Source organism: Nuphar pumila, chromosome 7 (genome assembly GCF_984573655.1).
Source record: "Nuphar pumila chromosome 7, dmNupPumi1.hap1.1, whole genome shotgun sequence".
Lineage (NCBI taxonomy): Eukaryota > Viridiplantae > Streptophyta > Magnoliopsida > Nymphaeales > Nymphaeaceae > Nuphar > Nuphar pumila.
This window is the reverse complement of record NC_143255.1, coordinates 29,819,945-29,840,124: the sequence shown is the minus strand read 5'-3', so window position 1 is coordinate 29,840,124 and position 20,180 is coordinate 29,819,945. Positions and strand designations below refer to the sequence as shown.

The 20,180-nt window shown below is 36.6% G+C and overlaps 1 protein-coding gene across 1 annotated transcript in view; it reads left to right on the top strand.

Annotated features, from left to right (window-relative positions):
• LOC149831709 (transcription factor MYB3R-1-like) overlaps positions 1-20,180 on the top strand; it is a 49,473-nt gene that overhangs the window by 9,896 nt on the left and 19,397 nt on the right. Inside the window, exon 2 of the mRNA XM_090012180.1 lies at positions 17,614-17,742. Coding sequence (XP_089868306.1) covers positions 17,614-17,742 — 129 coding nt within the window. The remainder of the gene's footprint in view (positions 1-17,613; positions 17,743-20,180) is intronic.

Here is a 20,180-nt window from a genome sequence, read left to right as displayed (position 1 = left end):
ATTGTTGAGAGTGCGATGAGCATGATGCATGATAGTAGTCTTCCGATTACTTTATGGACAAAGGCCTTTCATTCTGCAGTTCATGTGATAAATCGATTGCCCATGATTATTTTGGAAAACAAGTCTCCTTGTCTCTTTTTGGAGTACATCCCAACTACCATGATTTGCAATGTGTTTGGTTGTTTATGTTATGTTCATGTTGATAGCTCAATGAGACATAAGTTTTAGGACAAGGCCCTGAAGTGCATGTTTGTGGGTTATGCTGATGACTATAAAGGGTACAAGTGCTATGATCCGGTGAGCAAGCACATCAAAATATCAAGAAATGTCATCTTCGATGAATTGAATTTTGATTGTCGATGTACTAGTTCTTCAGAATCAAAATCTAAAATCGAGGCTTATTATCCTTGGTTGAATTATGAACTTCTCTTCGGAGCTAGTGATGTTTGCTCAAATTGTACTCAAAAGGATAAGGAATCTGTCTACTGATGAAATGATTGCCCATGAAAATACATACCCAATTTTGAATCCAGAAAGGTATAAAGGCTTTGTCTACACTCGACGAGAAAGAGAGCCGCCCACCATAGTTAATTCAGACATGGACACATCCTCTACATCCAACATCGTTGATACCAGAAGATCCACCCATTCTCGCCATCCAATTGAAAGATGGGTCAGTTATGAAAATTTCTCATTAGATTTTCTACTCTTTCTAACAGCCTTGAATGAAGAAGATGAACCCGCAACGTTCTCCGAAGCATCAAATTCTAGAAGATGGATTGAAGCAATGAATGAGGAGATGGAAGCTCTACATGAATGTGGTACGTGAGATGTCGTATCAAGACCACCTGACAGAAATGTTGTTGGTTCGAAATGGGTGTACAAAATAAAATATAAACCAGATGGGACTATGGAGCGATACAAGGCGAGACTTGTAGCCAAAAGTTTTACACAAGAGCAAGGACAGGACTATGATGAAACCTTTAGTCCAGTGGTGAAGATGGGGACAATCAGAGTCATACTTTCTTTAGCTATTGAACATCAATGGACTATTAGCCAACTTGATGTGAAGAATGCTTTTCTTCATGGAAATTTGAGAGAAGAAGTATACATGGAACAACCCACTGGTTACGCAGAAGGCAATCCTACAAAATATGTATGCAGACTAAAAAGGGCGATATATGGATTGAAGCAGGCATCTCGATCTTGGTTCGATAGTTTTTCTCTTGAAATACAAAAATATGGTTTTAAGAAATCTCTTCTTGACCACTCCTTATTTATATTTAAGAACCAAGACACAGTTACTCTGTTGTTGATATATGTAGATGATATCATCATCACTGGTAATTCCAATGAGCACATTGAAGAAGTCAAACATCTCTTGAATCAGAGGTTCAAAATGAAGAACCTTGGCAAACTACGATACTTTCTTGGAGTTGAAGTCGACAGTACCTCTGAAGAGATGACTCTCACTCAACATAAGTATACCATTGATGTTCTCAATAAAGCGGGTATGAAATACTGCAAGCCCTTGGGAACTCCTAGCGTTCTTCATCAAAAGCTTAGCTCTCAAGACAGGGATCCATTTGATAACCCCACATAGTACCGTAGCATAGTGGGTATGTTACAATACCTCACTTTTACTCGTCCTGATATAGTATACTCCGTGAATCAAGTATCTTAGTTTATGCATGCACCATGTGAAGGGCATATGAAAGCAGTTAAACGAATACTTCGATACCTGAAGGGAACGGTTGGGGATGGCTTCTTATATAAGAGAAAGACCAATGGGCAAAATGCACATGAGATCACTGTTTATTCTGATGCAGACTGGGCGAGAGACCCAGATGAACGCATATCAGTATCCGACTATTGTGTGTTTGTTGGGATGAATTTGGTTTCTTGGAGTAGTAAGAAACAAAAGGATGTTGCCAGATCCAGTACAGAGGCTGAATACAGGTCAATGGCAGCCACCACTGCTGAAGCTACTTGGATTAGACACTTACTGACAGAAATAAGAGAATCGATCTCTCGATCACTTCTTTTGTGTGACAACCAGAGTGCCATTAGTATGTCTTTTAATCCAATCCATCACAGTCGTGCCAAACATATTGAAATAGATCAGCATTTTGTGAGACAAAAGGTAGAAGAGAAAGAGATTGAGCCTGAATTTGTACGAACTACAAATCAAGTGGCAGATATATTTACAAAAGGATTGACAAAAGACAAATTTTGGATGTTAAAAGGCAAGTTGTTCATGGTCCAAGATCATGCACAACTTGAGGGAGGGTGAAAAGAAATGTATTCCCCTTGTTACGGGTCACAGATCTGGAGATCCAGACCCGTGATCATTACCTTCTCATTAATGGTACGATGTAATTTATTCTTTTGTAATAAGGGTACTTTTGTACCCTAATCACTGTAATAGTATGTTATTATAAAGAGGTTAATACAACAGCCGACCCTATGAAACATAGTGGGTATCGGTTTTCTTTGCAGTTTCTCTCTCCCTCTCTATCTCTCTCTTATTTCTCAGCTTTCACGCAGGGAAGGACGAGAACATTGGAAATCTTTCAAGGGGTTCAACCCCTATATATACACAAAGGGAGAACATAAGGCTCTATTGGGGAGCTTCCAATAGAGTCATTGGGAGCTCCCAATGAATCTATGGTCTTTTGACCATTGAGCCCATGCTCTTTACAAAAAAAACAAAAAAATAAAGATAAAAATAAATAAATAAGAGAAAAACTGTTTCTAATGAACGTTACTATTACATGAGTAAAATGATGAAAATACCTCTAGATGATATTTACCTATTACATCAATAATATATATATATATATATATATATTAACTTAACACTATCCTCATTACAACACTCATATGTACTGTAGTGGGAGAATGTTGAAATTGACTAGTAGTATGAATAACATGAGTAATATCAGGACGAGTAATGAAAAGATAAGTCAAAGCGCCAATCATTTTGCAGTACAGAGTTGGATCTTCCAGGGATTCTCCATCATCTTTCTTCATTTTAGCATGGATGACCTCTGGTGTATCAACTCACTTTTCCTGAGTGAGGCTTGATCTTTCTTTCTATTATCTCTGTTGTGTACTTAGTTTGATACAAAAAATACCCATGTGGGGAGTAAGCAACTTCAATTCCCAGAAAATATCTAAGGAAACCAAGATCTGTCATATCAAATTTGTTTTTGAGAACATTCTTGATATGACTAACTCCTTGTTGCTCACTTCCAGTAATGATCATATCATCCACGTAGAGAAGTAGAATTACAATCCCTGCGTGAGAAGACTTAACAAACAACGCAGTATCAGTAAAACATGACTTAAAACCCAATTGAATCATCACACTACTAAATCGTGTGAGATTTCTTGGATATCTGTCCCTGCATAAAATAGACAATAAAGAAGAAAATCACAAAAGAAAAGCTGTGAAAGATAACAGGACATTTCACCCTAACTAGGTGACGTCTTTTGATATATGTAATGCTCTTCACAATAATTACAATAATGCCATATACATATCGGGTCTGGATATGGATCCAAAACCTGATCTCTCTAATACTATTCTATTCTAACATGTCCCCTCAAACTGAGCATGGTCGATGACCATGGACAGTTTGGATTTTAGCTTCCAATGACGGCGAATTGTAAGATCTTTGGTGAAAAGATCAACCACTTGGTCATCTCCATGAATAAAGCCAGGCTGAATTTCTTTGGCTTCAACCTTTTCCTAAACAAAATGTTGATCAATCTCGACATGTTTCATCTTACCATGCTGAACTGGATTAGTAGAGATAGCAATCCCACTTCTATTATTACAATAGAGTAGCGTGCTCAATATATGTTGGCGTAAACTGAATAATATGTGCTTAACCCAAGCAACTTCCACCGTAACAACTGCCATAGCTCGATATTCTACCTCTGTACTAGAGTGGGCAACAATTTTTTGCTTTCGACTAGCCCAAGAGACCAGGTACCTTCCCAAATAAACACCATAACCAGTCACCGAACACTTTGTGAGAGGATCACGGGCCCAATCCGCATCAGAATAAGCTATAACCTTGACAGAGACATGAGGGCTCATCGAAGAAGGGCGAAGATAAATGAGGCCATATGAAAGAGTGCCTTTAATATATCTAATAAATTTTTTTACCTCTTTCATGCGACACATTTGAGGTTTATGTATAAATTGAGATACCTGGTTCATTGAAAAAGATAAATATGGACGCGCGAAGGTAAGGTACTGTAAGGCACCAACAATGATTCAATATTTTTCAGGTTCGGAAAAATCAGCATCATCCGAAGAACCATGACCCAACTGAGTGGGAATAGCATGGGAGTGAAGACAGGTTTGCATGCCAGCATTCCACTGCGATATAGTATGCCTTTAGCATACTTTTGCTTCGAAAGAGTAAGACGATCTGATTGTTGATGCACCTGCACACCCAAGAAGAATCGAAGAGGGCCCAGATCTTTCATATGAAATCGACTATGAAGAATAGATTACAACTGACTAATCTTGGCATGACTGTTCCTGTGATGACTATATCATCCACATAAACCAAGATAATTGTGATTGCAAATTTGTCAAGATGCACAAATAGGAAATAATCACAATGACTGCTCTCAAAACCAAGAGAATGAACAATATTACTGAATGTATCAAACCATGTCCGTGAAGCTTGTGAAGCCTGTTTTAAGCCATATATAGCCTTTTTGAGTCTGAGAACAATGCTGTGAGCATCTCCCTCAGAATAGCCTAGAGGATGCTTCCTATATACTTTTTCACACAAATCGCCATGAAGGAATGCATTTTTAACGTCTAACTGGAATAAATCCCATCTATTGGATACAGCTAGAGACAAAACAATACGAATCGTTCTCATGCGAACAACTGGGCAAAAAGGTTTCATCAAAATCGAGTCCATGTTCCTGAGTATAATCTTTAGCTACCAACCTGGCTTTAAAGCATTCAATGCTACTATCAGATTTGCATTTAATTTTGTATCCCAAACGACAACCTACCACGTTTTTATTTATTGGTCGAGGAACTATTTCCCATGTATTGCACTCATGAAGGGCTACAATTTCTTCATTCATAGCATCAGTCCATCGGAAATGACGACGAGCTTGAACAAAAGACTAAGGTTCTTGAAAATCAAAAAGCGAGGCAGCATATACCTGAAAGTCCAGAGAGAAGGATTCATAACAGACCCATTTGTCAGGAGGATGGCGTACCCTGCTGGGCATGCGAGTCGGGCATGACTGCTGCTGAACGAAACTTTGTTGCTGAACGGAACTAACTTCTGCTGCATTATTGGACAGCTGAGATGAAAAACAACTAGAGGGCTGATTGGAGCTACTAATTTCTGCTGCACTATTGGAGGGCTCTATAATTTGATCTGTAACGCCCCAAAATTTTAACCCAAAATTTGAAGATTTTTTTTTTATATATAACAGCGGAAACAAGAAATAATATAGGGTTAAGTATTTCGAGACATTACGGTGGAGAGAAAACGCAACACATTTATCTCATTCCATTTATCAATGAAAATTAACAGAGTTATAATTTATATGAACAGTTAAAAATTACAATAAACCCAAGCGATTCCTGGAACAATAAATCCAAAAACCTCGATCCGATGCCTCATCCTGCAGCCGCTCATAAACCATATTCTTTACCTGAAAAAAATAGTAAATTGATTGGAATTAGACTACCACGTCTAAGTAGGAAAACTGTAACTCTTAATGCAAGTACATCATGAGTCTAGTATATGATGTGGGTGTCAAGTGTAAATCTTTAGTATATACAATAGCACGTAAAGCAACAACAGTAATCAACAGTCATATACGTGAGCAGGTAGTACATGGTATGCAACATTAATAAGCAAGTGAGTTAAGTTATGCAACAACAATAACAATAACATACATAACTTTCATGTAATAGTTCAATCATCTCATATTTACCCATTTCAGGATTTCAGTTCATTTAAATTTCAAAATATAGAGCATGCTGAAAGAATATGCACATGTCCCTTGAGTAACTTCACTCACTGTGATACCTAACTGTTCTAAATAGTGTTTATATTATCTTATCCCGCGGGTACACACGGGCCAAGGCAACCATCACAGAAGAGAACGTTCGGAGGTATATTATTCAAAGTTGTTTTATTAACCCGAACATTATAACTGTGACTGAAATCCTAAGGGAGCGGCCAGTGACCGAGAGAACCTCCCAAAGGCCAAAACCAAAAACATGATGCATCCCTAACTTCTGCAGAAGAACAAAGAGCTACCACCTAGGACATATTGGTAGTCCGGGTCCCCCCCCCCCCAACTCCGAGGACTGAGGACCATCGAGTCACTTTAGCTCGAAACAGATAAACACATGTCCCCGGAGTTTTGTACCACCTACCCTCTCCAAGGTAAGCCCGAATCTGAGTGGGTTAATCTTTTCATTTAATTATGTTCCCGAAGTATGGGGCATTTCCCCAACTTCCTTCTACTATCATAGCAGTAAAATTCCCAACCTTAGTCATTTTACCAAGCTGTATAAACCACTCCCAAACCTTTGTCATATTGATTCCATAACCCACCCAAAGTGCTTCGGTGCCTTTAAACCAGTCAAGCACGAATGCCCCGATGCCTTTAAACCAGTCGGGCAACCATATTATATTTTCTTTTTCCATGTGGATTCACATCATAACTTCGATGGTCTATGCCTGACCCTCAATACATTCGCTTGACATTCATATGTCCATAACAAACCGACCCATAGGTTCGGTTATCAAATCATCATTCATCATCATTATTATTATTTATTTATTCTTTAATAGAAAAATTGCCACAACGCCTCCATGTATAAAAAGGGTGGCATGCATTAAAAGCTCTGCCAACAAGCAAAGACACTCTTGGTGTCCCCTATTGAGCATGCAAGGTAATCTTAGAGATTTGGTAATACACTATATACATTTTTCCAAACACCTTCTCATTTGAACATTCCACAAGATATATAGCTTAGTTGGCATTTAATACTTTCAGCAAATATGTAGTGTTAGGCAATAGTATTTCAGAAAAATATATACAGTTTAACATGCATATGAACATTGGAGAATAAACATCTTCATGGCCATTTGCACCTTCTAGATGATATATACTTAATGGCATTTTGCCTATTTTAAGGAATATGCAATTGAACATGCTAAATTATGCAGCTTAGTATATAAAATTGAATATCATTTTACCATTCAGCTAAATAAGCATTTGAGCATTAGCTTAATATACAGCTTCATGTAACAGTGAATAACAACCTAATATGCAAGTAAGTTTGCATTGAATATGAACTTGATATGCAGCTTTGTACGAAATTGAACATACACTTACTATGCAGTTACATAGGCATTGAGCATCTAACTAATATGCAACTTCATATGGACCCGAGCATCCACCTATAAGCATCTAAATAGGAATTTGCATATCAACTGAATATGCCTGTAAATATTAACTTAAATTTCAACTTAACATGAATCCAACTAGATTCTCATGTATACTTGCTTCCAAGGTTTCTCCCACAACAGATTACCAGGTATGTATATTTAGAAATAGCAAATGTTTCAATCCGTTTCCAAACAATTTTAACAATCCCATAAAATAAGCATGTTGATTCCTAATCCTATCACATGATGTTGTGAACCTATAGATTTCATTTAACAGAGATCACTGATATCACATATAGGGCTAGTTAAACTAAATTTTTCAGAATCCTATGATGAAACAACAAAATAGATTAACATGATCCTCCTTTGAGATCCAACAATAGTATGGCTAGTATGACCATTTTACATGAATCAACAATTGAGAGAAGTCTACATTTTCAGAGGCTCACTTAGCACACCATAATTACAAATAGGTTTTTATCATTCTTATCATCATAGCACGCAAACCAATAACTCAAGTACCCACGTCGGGTAACTCATTCATATATTGCCCTCTTAGGCAAATCACATATCCATATATCACTATATACTCCATCGTATGTGTGAAACCAATTTAAAAACCCCATTCCTCAACACAACTATCATACCACATTCCAGCAGTTCAAATAATACATTTTCTGACAGAAAAAAAAAACAGTTTAAGCAGATGTAGATCTGTCCCGACACCAGAGAAGCCTGGCGAATGCAATTCACTGTTTAAACATATTACAAAGTCTGATCTGTTGTTTCAACCTTGAAATCAGGCGAACCAGATTCTAGTTTTCTTGAAAGCCATGTGGTATAATCACAGAACCACTATCTGAATGTATAGTCATTTAAATGCATAAGAGCCTAAGTCAATTCCAAAATCCGATACAGAGTTTTAACATCATATGTATTTATAAAGACCTAGAAGTGTTTAGTTTATAATCCTCAAATCAATTTAACCAACCAATGAGGCATTTCAAACTCAAGTCATAATATATACTTTTGTCAAGGATATGCAGATCAGAAACTATCAATAAAGTCAGTTCGCGAGGCTGGTCGAATTGTACACCATTCTATTGACCTGAATTGAGCATAAGGATGCCATATTTTACAAGTGAAACAATCGTGATCGGTTAGCAGAAATTAATTTAACATGTTTATATTCTCAAAATGAACAGACGCAAGAATCAGTTAACAAAATTTACTATAAGTAAGCTATACGTTGAAAATGAAACCGGCACATTCGGCTAACCAAGAATTAACCTAATGATGAAATGTGTTACCGAATAAAACTAACATGATATCGACCAACCGAACTCATATCGACAGGGTATGTGTTATGTGATAAGACTAACATGATCAATCAACAGGGATTTCATCAGCATGATAAAGCATACAAAAATTTCAATGTTTCCTCCACCCAAATACTGGAATGAACACCCCTAAATTATGTCATCTAACCCCCAAGAATCAAACCCCCAAATCTGAGGTTATCAAATACAAGAAATCGGAAACCCCACGGTTGGGGCGATCCAGCCGAAACTCCAAATCGATCGGATTTGGGATTTTCCAGGTTAGGGTTATGCAAGAACCCACAAATCGATGGGATCGGATATTGCCGAGTTAGGGTTTGGCAAGAACCCACCCAAATACGAGACTTAGGCTTTTCCGGCAGCCAAGAATCTCATCAGACACTCGGTGCATGCCAACCACAGGGTTTCTCCCTGACCAACCCAATCACACCCAGACTAATTCAATACCCAGCAAGAAGAGATACAAGAATCCTACCTGTTTGGGCGCTCATAAGTTGCTGTTGCGGAAGGAGGGCCGCCGACTCCGGTGAGGGTGGTTATATATATATATATATATATATATATATATATATATATATATATATATATATATATATATATATATATATATGGACCCGAATTGATATGGGTCCCGGATCCGAATCGTGGATTCCAACAATCTATTATAGATCCAACATTAAAATTTTAATTAGATCCATACAACATTAGAATCTCCGAGGTCCAGGATCCAAAAGAAATATTGTGGGTCTAAACTTCGCATAAGCTACTACGGATCCCATGAAAGTGTTATAGATCCGATATTGAAATTTTCCTCACTAAAATCCGGTTTTAACATCGTGGATCAACTCCATTTGTCCTGGATCCAATATCCAATATGACCCTGATAGGGAGGATCCAATATCAAAGATCCAATCCATTTGCTTAAAATTCCTTATTGGTTATCCACTTAAAATGTTTGAGATCTGTTAACTAAGATTCAAATGGAACAATCGAAGTTCTGAACAGGGTATAAAGGTTCCAACATTGAAGATCCAAATAGAATATCCGATATCTAAATACAATTAACACATACAATAATAAAAATTATCTGATATTCAGTTCAAGAACATAAAATTCAAGTTTATTTATCGGATAAAATTCACGGGTATTACATGATCAGCAGTGGAAATACTGGGCTGAAGTAGTTCGTCAGGTGATTTGTTGCATATTCCAGACTACTGTCCACCTTGTCTGCTATAGACCTTTTTAAAGAATTGAAAATGAGGCTGTTGTTCATGTGCTGGTGGGGTATTATGGGCAGCAACTTTGTAGATGATGACAAAAAAGAATGCAACGAACTTTTAAGGATTTCAGAGGAGGCAGCCCCACAAACAACTTCATTAAAAACATGTCGAGAGATAAGAACCTTATTGGCAGCATGATCAAAGCATCTATATCCCATGTACTCTTCGTTATACCTAATGAATTGACACATGGTGGCTTTGGGAGATAATTTGTTCCGCATCATACCATCAATATGGACAAAGCATCGACATCCATACACACGTAACCAAGAATAATTGGGATAGAATCCGTACTGTGTGGAAGGCCTCCGACCAATGGTAAGGCTTGAGATTAGCAATATACATCATGGTCAAGGCGGTCTCCACAACATGACTATGTTTCCGTTTAGCCACACCATTTTGTTGGGAGGTCCTTGAACAACTCAACTCACGTTGAATGCCATTATCAAGTAAAAATTGTGTGAACTGAGTGAACATGAACTCACCACCACCATCACTCTGTAAGGTTAAGATTTTTTGAGAAAATTGAGTTTCAACATATAATTTGATTCTACGAAAGACATTTAGAACTTGGTCCTTAAATTTTTGGAAATATATCCAAGTGAAACAAGTAAAATCATCTACGAAGATCACATAATATTTGGATTTGGATGAAGACATGACCGGGGATGGATTCCAAACATCAGAATGAATCAATTCAAAAAGAAAAGAAGCTCCTTTATTAGATCTTGAGAATGAAAGTTCATGACTTTTACAAATACGATAACTAACACAAGAAGAATAATTTCTTTCTCGAACATCAATCAAACCTTTATTACATAAAATATCAAGAAAACTTGAATTGCAATGACATAATCTACGATGCCAAACATTAACTTGCAGATGAACTCCTGGACTTGACGATGCATAGAACGAATAACTGGCTAACGACGAAGAAGACTGTGGAGCTTCGTTTAGGACATAAGTTTCTGCACCTTTGTCCCTCAACGAGTGTCTGATTCGTGTGAATGCCCTTCACAAAAACAAAAGACGGAGAAAAGGAAACATGAAAATTAGTATTACGATAAAGTTGAGATACATATGCAAGATTTTTTTGAATGTTAGGCACTAGAAAAGTATTGGACAATGGAAGAAACCCTTTACTAGTAGGGAAGACAACAATACCTATGTGAGTAATATGGTGGTGTTTTCCATCTCCTGTAATCATACTCCCATTACCACGAATAAGGTTCATGATGAGAGAGTTTACCTGAATCTCCTGTTACGTGGTGTGCATCCCTTGAGTCCATAATCCAACCTTGTGAGTGAGTGCTTGAAGAAGGTCCAACTGGAGATTGAAAGTGCATGTTGGCAGCTTATGAATTCCTAACAGGATTATGGTTATGTTGAAAGTTCAACCGACCAAAACCAGCACTAAGTGTATCTGAGCCATGAGAACTTGTGACTGAGGAAGGATAAGTACTGAGAGGAGCTTGAACAAAATTCGTCGGAGCACGTGAACCTGATCTAGATGATGTGAATGTTGGGGCAGCAACTGCAAGAGCCCTAAAGCAAGCGAGAATCAGTACCGTGGGTGGCTGATAAGTAGGAATATATCGCCAATAGCAGTTGGAACACGTATGACAGACCCTTTCTTCCACACATCTGACATACCAAATTCACTTGATTAGTAGATGAAGAGGGAATAAGAAGTATACCACGACCACCAGAATTGCGGCCACGACCGCATCCTCTTCCTCGAGAGGTGTTGAAGGAATGTGTTGCAATCATTACATCATGACTCACTTCGTCCTTTGGAAATTTAGATGACATATTAAACGTCGCTTTGTGTTCTAGCAACATAGTGCGCAGTCGATCAAAACGAGGACGATGAACTGTACTAGTATAAACTATGATAAATATATTATATTCTTGCCTAATGCCTCTAATAGTTTTAGAACATATATCCTCATCTGATAACAGAGAGCCTATGGCTGCAAGCTGATCCACTAAAACCTTGATCTTGTTGAGATATTCAGCAATATGTGAATCTCCCCTTTTTAGATCTACGAATTGTGCCTTCAACCGGCAAATCCTGGGAATAGAAATCTCTTTATACCATTTATGCAAAATATCCCATAACTCCTTTGCTAGAACTCCAGATGGGATGTGAAGAACTTCACGAGAGAGAGTGATTGTGATGAAAGCTACAGTTGACTGGTCATTTCTGTGCCACATGGTAAAATCTAGATTTTTTATTATGTCTTTGAAAACTTTTCCTGCACTTTTATCCTGTTTTGAAATTGTTTTAGGAACAAACTCTAAGGGTACCGAGATTGACCCATCAAGGTGCCCCATCAGATCATGACTGTTGAGAAAATGAATGATTTGTTTCTTCCAGGTAATGAAATTGGAAGAATCAAGTTTTTCAGTGACTAGGTGACTGAGAAAAGAAGTATTGATTGCGGCCATCAAAAAATAGATGAAAGAAAAGAAATAAGATTGACTGACAAAACAGATAGTCTGCGCTTTGTGTGACAAAATTTTGGTTTCCTTTTTTTTTTGGAGACGATAAATCAGAAAGCAATTAAAGAATGATCTCTGGTGATAGTGATGCACAGAAAAAATCCAATAATTGATGACATATACATATAAGAATAAGGATTATATGTATATTAAGATCAATCCATTTTTTTATAGGGAGGATACACGGCATATCTGATCTGGCGTGATGGTGAAAACCAAAATCATGTCAGATCTGATCTAACATGAGATATGAAGGTTGACAACCAGATTTGTCGTGAAATGACGAGGACGACAACCAGATCTAGCATGTTGATAAAAATTCAGAATCACATCACATCTGATCTGGTCAGAGAAGAAAAAGAGGATTTTGGAATTAGGAAACTGAAAAGTGAATGAAGAAAATAGGTCTAATTAGGAGGAAAACAAGCAGAACTCTATAAGAAGCTGAAATCAGATTTGCCGTGATCTGACAGAGAATCAGACCTAACGTGATCTGACAGAAAATCAGATCTGACGTGACCTGACAAGACTTTCTTTCCCCCTTTTTTTTGGAATTTGATAAAGAAAAATATAAAAGGAGATGTTTTTTGAGATCGACTTGATCAATATCAGATCTAGCAAAAAATTTGAATTTGAAATATAGAATCTGATTGACAGATTTGATAAAAGAAAAAGAGAAAAATCTGCAGATCTGAGAAAGAAAAGAAGAAATCGAAAGGAGATGAGAGATCTGCAGCCCGAATCGATGAGGGTTACCTCTTATGATTGCTTTGATACCATGTGAGATTTCATGGAGATCTGTCCCTGCACAACATAGACAAGAAAGAAGAAAAGCACAAAAGAAAAGTTGTGAAAGATAACAGGACGTTTCACCTTATCTGGGTGACGTCTTTTAATATATATAATGCTCTTTACAATAATTACAATAATGCCATATACATATCGGGTCTGGATATGGATCCAAAATCCGATCTCTCTAATACTATCTAACAAACCGATCATAGCAAACCTTAGGTGCTTGCTTCAGACCATACAGGGCTTTTCGCAAATGAAGGACTTCTCTGTGTGCCAGACTTAGACCAGGGAGATGATCCATATAGACTTTTTCATTAAGGTTTTCATTCAAAAAAGCATTTTTGACATCCATTTGAAAAATATGCCATTTTCTAATAAAGGCTATGGTGATTAAGGTTCTAACTATGGTCATACGAGCTACTAGGGCAAAAGTTTCATCATAATCTATTCAGTATTCTTGACTATACCCTTTTGCTACCAGTCTAGCTTTATACCTTTGTAATATCTCATCAATCTTGGTCTTAACCTTATAAACCCATCTACACCCTATGGTTTTCTTTTCTTTGGGTAAAGTTTGAATTTCTCAAGTGCAAGCATTTTCTAAAGCTTCTAATTCATCATTTATAGCTCTAATTCATTCTTGATGTTTTTTAGCTTCTTTGTAAGATGAGGGTTCTACGTAAGAATGTATGGTCATAAGACAAGTCCTATAATTAGGTTCAAAAGAATCATAGAAAACAAAACTGCTAGGTGCTTTGGAAATCCTCTTGAATTTTCTACACTAGAGGAATCTATGTCTTGGTCTTGGGTATATCTTTCTAAGGCACATGGTTGATGATCTTTGGTGCAATGAGTATAAGTTTGAATGTCACTATGAGATTAATCTATATCATTAGATCTCTCACTCATATTCTCATGTACATCACGAGTGTCCTCATTGTCACTCTCATGCATATCAACATCATTGTTCTCATGAATACTATCATTTATCATACTTTTATCATGTTCATTAACAAGAAGATAAAAAAGAAAAGAATAATCACAATGTTCTTTATCTTTATCTTTATCAAAACCACACTCGTTTTCAAGGAAAACAACATTTCTTGAAACATATAACTTGTTATTTTCTATATTTAAACATCTATATCCTTTTTTATTTTCTCCATAGTCCAAAAAAATGCAAGGAAGTCCTTTAGCAGAAAGTTTATCAACTTTGTTAGTAAGAATGAAACATTTGCAACTAAAAACTCTTAGTCTCATATAATCGGGAAGAGTTTTAAATAGTTTTTCAATAGGAAAGACATTTTTTATAGTATTCTATTAATTAGGTAAACCGCCGTAAGAGCGGCTTCAGCCCAAAAAACTTTTGGAATATTTTTAGACAAAATAGGAGTTCCAGTGCTCTCAATAATGTCTATATTTTCTTTCGGTGAAACTATTTTGTTAAGGTGTATAGGGACAAGATTTTTGATGAATAATCTCATGAAGATCAAGATAGTTTTTGAATTCCTTTGATAAAAACTCTCATTCGGAATCGGGTCTAAAATTTTTGATATTAGCCTTAAATTGAGTTTTAGCATAGTGATGAAATTTTTGAAAACAATCAAATACTTTGGATTTGTGTTTAAGAAAATATATCCATGTATGTCTACTATAATCATCATAATATGATACTCCTCCTTTGGACACTCCCGGAGCCGATCCCCATACATCCAAATGTATTAACTCAAATGATTCTTTGGATACAAAATTGCAAGGGCCAAAAGGCAAGGATTTTATTTTACCATGAATACAATCTTCACAGAATAAATCCTTTTCATTATAGTTTGCCAAGAATGGAATAAACACATTTTTGATATGCTAGGATGTCCTAGTCTTCTATGCCAATTTTCTACATCCCTTTTCTCCACAAAATTACAAAAGTTAGGTTTAGATAGCTAAAGATTGTCCATAACGTAAAGATCTCCATTTCTATGGCCTCCCCCAATCGGTTTCCCGGTATGGAGATCCTACAGACGACAATCACTAGATGAAAAGGATATTTTGCAATCATGGTCTGCAATTTGAGAGACGGATAAAATATTTAAATTTAGTTTTGGTACTATTTTAATTTTTGGTACATAAAATGTTTGATGTTTTTGCAAAGTTCCAAAACTTTTAATTTTTAAAGATGTTCTATCAGCGGTAGACACATAAGAATCATTTGGATAAATATGAAATTAAGATAAAATCGACTAATTTGGAGTCATATGAAAAGAAGCACCGGAATCAAGAATCTAGGAAGCTTTACCAGGATCAATGCATGATTATATCGCTGTACCGGAGAAGGAAGAGCTTTGGTTCTTGAACATAGGTTGTAGAGCGTCCATTAGTTGAGCTAGTGACATCGTTCCAATGCTTTTTTGGAGCTTTCATTTACACTATTTCTTTCATAAGTTGTCCTACAGAAGCCACCTTCTTTTTATTTCTTTGCTCTTTTCTTCTCTTCTTTGGACAAAATGACTTGATGTGACCCGTTCATTGCAATAATAACAAATGATCTTCTTCTTGGGCTCATACTTCTACTCATTTTTACTTCTTCCAAAATGAGAAGGTTTGTATGTCCTTGCGTGATTTTCGGGTCTTGACATAGCAAAACCATATTCTTCGTCTTTGGTAGAGGAATGTTTTTTCAACCAATTTTCCTTCCTAACTCTTCAAGAGTTTCTAATATGGAGGGAACTCCTCCTCTATCAAGAAGGGCAGATTTGATCCCTTCAAATTCGGGCCTAAGCTCATTTACAAAATGATAAAAGTGCTACACTTTAATTTGTTTTTCTCAGAGATCAATATCAATTGGACAATGCCACTTAGGTTCTAAAAGAGCCAACTCATCCAAAATGAGAGAGAACATTGTAGTATTCTCTAATGCTCATCTCTCCTTGGGTCATAGTTGGTGCTTTCTTTTGAAGATTACATATATGCACTTTCCTTTAAAGAATACATATCTTGGAGATATTTCCAAGCATCACTAGCTTTTTTGAACTTTGTTAAGCTAAAACATTTTTTGATGTTCACTGTTAATGAGCCATCCTATAATTTTGGAATGGTCAATTTTCCACTCCCATTTTTTCTCATAATCGGCAACAACCTTGTTCATCTCATCTCCTTCTACCACAACTTCTTTGACATTTTCATTATTAGAAAGAACTAGCTTTGGTTCTTTCACGGATCCATCCACCAAGCCCCATATACCTTTTTCCCAAATTTTGTGCTTGACTATGGATGCCCATATCACATAATTGGTGTAGTTTAGTCTCACGGGCATGGTGACGATCACTTCCCGTTCATTCTCCATGAATACACAAAGAGAGGAGAGAAAAATAAAAAGATAGATAGAAGGAAGACAGTTGATGTGGCATGCTTCCCAAGATAACAAACCGATGCTCCTTCGATCCTCACTGTCCACCAAGAAGCCTTCCAATGTAGCTTACAATAATAGAGCACCAAAGCTCTGATACTATGTAATGAAACACAAAAAAGTATACAAGAGGTGCCTCTTATGGGCAAAAACAATTTATAAGAGCAATGACTTCTTATGGGTCAATCACTAAGAACACTCACAAGTGGCCACTCAAGGGCCAAGAACATAAAAAATAATATTTTTTATTATGCAAAATGCTTAGTGAAAGCATTAACTTTACAAGGGGAGAAGGTGCCTTTAAATAGGCACAACACACTGCACATGGGCTGGTCCAACTAGCTGTTGGACCAGCCCCCAACAGCTATAAATATAGTTTTTATAAATATAGTTGTTGCCCTTTAGCTATGATTAAAGCACATGTATTAAATAAATAAAAAACAAACAAATAAAAAAACTGTTGTGCCCCTAATTGACACAGCTTATTACATTGAGGTAATTTACATAAATACCCCTAATGGGTAATCCCTATTACAATAACAGATATATATATATCTTAACAACAGATTAAATTATGTAGGCATTTTGGGTTTAAGATCTGCCTCTGCAATTACAGATGGAGTTTCCGGTGTTCCAGAAAAGCAAATTTTCAATATTCTGCTTCTACTGAGATCTCTGTGTTTCTTATTTGGTTTGTAATTCATTTTCTTACACACACATGCATAAATTGACAAATTTTGAGAATTCTGTTCCTTCTCATTTAGTCTTGTTGGTATATTTGGGCCATGAATCTTCAATGCATGTGTCTGATAACAGAAACTTATTTGCAGATGGCACAATCACCTGAATCCAACCATAAACAGGGAAGCATGGACTGAAGAAGAAGAACTGGCACTTATCCATGCTCATCAAATTTATGGGAACAAATGGGCAGAGTTAGCCAAATTTTTACCTGGAAGGTCATCCACGTGGCTCTGAGAATGCCATTTAAAAAGATCAAAATTTATTGATATCCTCATCTGCATTCATTACAAAATCCTTAAGAAAATATTGATCCACATACATTCTGCTTTTCATGTTTCATTTTAGCGAATCACCATGTAGCAAGTTTTTGAGGTTCATGGCAGCATTTGCAAATCAGTTGCGAAACTGACAAGCTTCTCATTTACATCACTAGGGAATCAGAGTATGATTGACTTTATGTTGCAAAGGACCACACTCGAGATCATTAGTAGATGATGGAGACCAACAGTGTATTATGTTCAATGGTTGTTTTTCATGTTTATGTTCATAGGCAGTTATGTTGATATTTCTGGTATACAATAATATATTAGATACATATTTGGTTCTTGAGTTCATCGGTGCTTTTATACACAGGATGCACCAAAGATATGTTTCTTTTTTTAAGGACAAAACAAGCTTTTTGAGTGGACCAAGTTTTGTTGATTCATTTCTTTCTCGAGAATGTGCTGAGGCTTTAGCAGTTTTAATAGAAGTTCTAAGGAACTAGAGATGCAAGCTAAATAAAGTGCAATTCCCAAGCTGTTTTCAAAACTAAAAGTTGGTCAAAGCAACTAGTGATGAAAAATGATGCTTGGTACAAAATGAATATCTGTGTTGCTCAAAATGTCTTGACAATAGTAGAGCATGTTATGTTTGATAAAATTACAATGCTTTAGGGCATTTTGGTTGGCTCAGATGAGAATCCTTCTCTAACTGTTGTGAGAAAAGGATTCTCATTTGCCCCTTCCTAACATGCAAACAAGTGTGAAAAAAATGAAAATGTGATTTGAAATCACAATTGGGGTGAATTTACTCACATCTGATGTGATTCCAAGTTACATACTCCACCTTGTGTTTTGGAATCATATCTCCAAATTACATGTGGTTCCAAATCACATGAGATGCAACCAAACATGCCCTTAGTAAATAAATTATATTGTGTTAATGCCATATAATGACAGATTCAGTAAATAGACCGTAACATGGTAATTAAGGAAGGTTTCCATACTTGTGTCAGCAAAGTATGATGTGTATGGTATTGGTACTCATGTCAGGACTCAGGCTACTATCAGAGCTGACCTAATCCAAATGAAACCCTTTACCTGTTGTTTGGGTTAATAGTTATCCATTTTTATGACATAAAGTTGATAACGTTTGTCAAAGCTTTGATTTTGTCAACAGTCTCATAATTTACTATGCCCATGACAAGGGCATGCTTTGTATAAGCTGGCATTTGGTTGGCATGATATTGTAAGAAAGTGAAAAATACGCTACAACAAATGTCTCTCAACACGTTCTCACAAATACACCATAAGAACCACAAAGGTTCACAAAGAGAACTTAAGAATACACACAACCCGAAATGGGTATAAAAATGAAAAATAAAAATTTTATTGATTTGAGATAAAAACCCAAAACAAGAGTAAGTCTTTACAAGGGGAATAGCCCCATATTTATAGAGAGGTAGAGATAAGCCTTAAGAGAGCTGTTGGACTCTCCAACGGCTCTAATAGAGCTGTTGGGGAGTCCAATAACTCTTTTTGGATTTACCTTTTTGACTTGGTCAAAAAGGTACCTTTTTGACTAGTCAAAAAGGTAAAGGCCAAATCAGTCCAATGATGGACTGGTTTGGCTAATTCTAGTTGTATTTTAACTAGAATTAATTAAACGAAAAATCCTAACTAGAAAGGAGATAAAACATTACATGTCTATGAGATTACATATTTTAACACTCCTCCTCAAACTTACGGTTGGATAACCGAAAGTTTGCCTAAGAGAAAGTGAAACCTAGGAGCAGCGAGAGGCTTGGTGAAGAAATCGGCCAGCTGATATTCTGAAGCAACATAGGGAAGATTGATGGTGCCACGCAAAAATTCCTCTCGAACATAATGGCAATCCATTTATATATGCTTGGTGCGTTCATGAAATGTCCGATTGCTTGCAATATAGATAGAGCTCTTGTTGTCACAACACAGATTTGATGCTTTTGGACTTTCAACTCCCATATCGGAAAGTAGACGTCGAAGCCAGACTAATTCCATAGTAGTTGTAGCCATTGCCCTATATTCAGCTTCAGTTGATGAGAGAGAGACCTTTTGTTGCTTCTTACATCGCCAAGACACCAAGGATTTTCCTAAAAAGACACAAAAACCTGTAGTTGAGTGGCGGTTATTTGGATCACCACCCCAATCTGCATCAGTATAAGCAAGCAATTCTAAGTTAGAGGAAGTGGATAAAAATAATCCTCGAGAAATAGAATTTTTGATATATCTAACAATACGCAAAACTGCTCTCATATGAACAGAAGTTGGAGCATGTTGAAATTGACTGGCTGTATGGACCGCATGTGTAATGTCAGGTCTTGTGATAGATATATACGATAGAGCCCCAACAA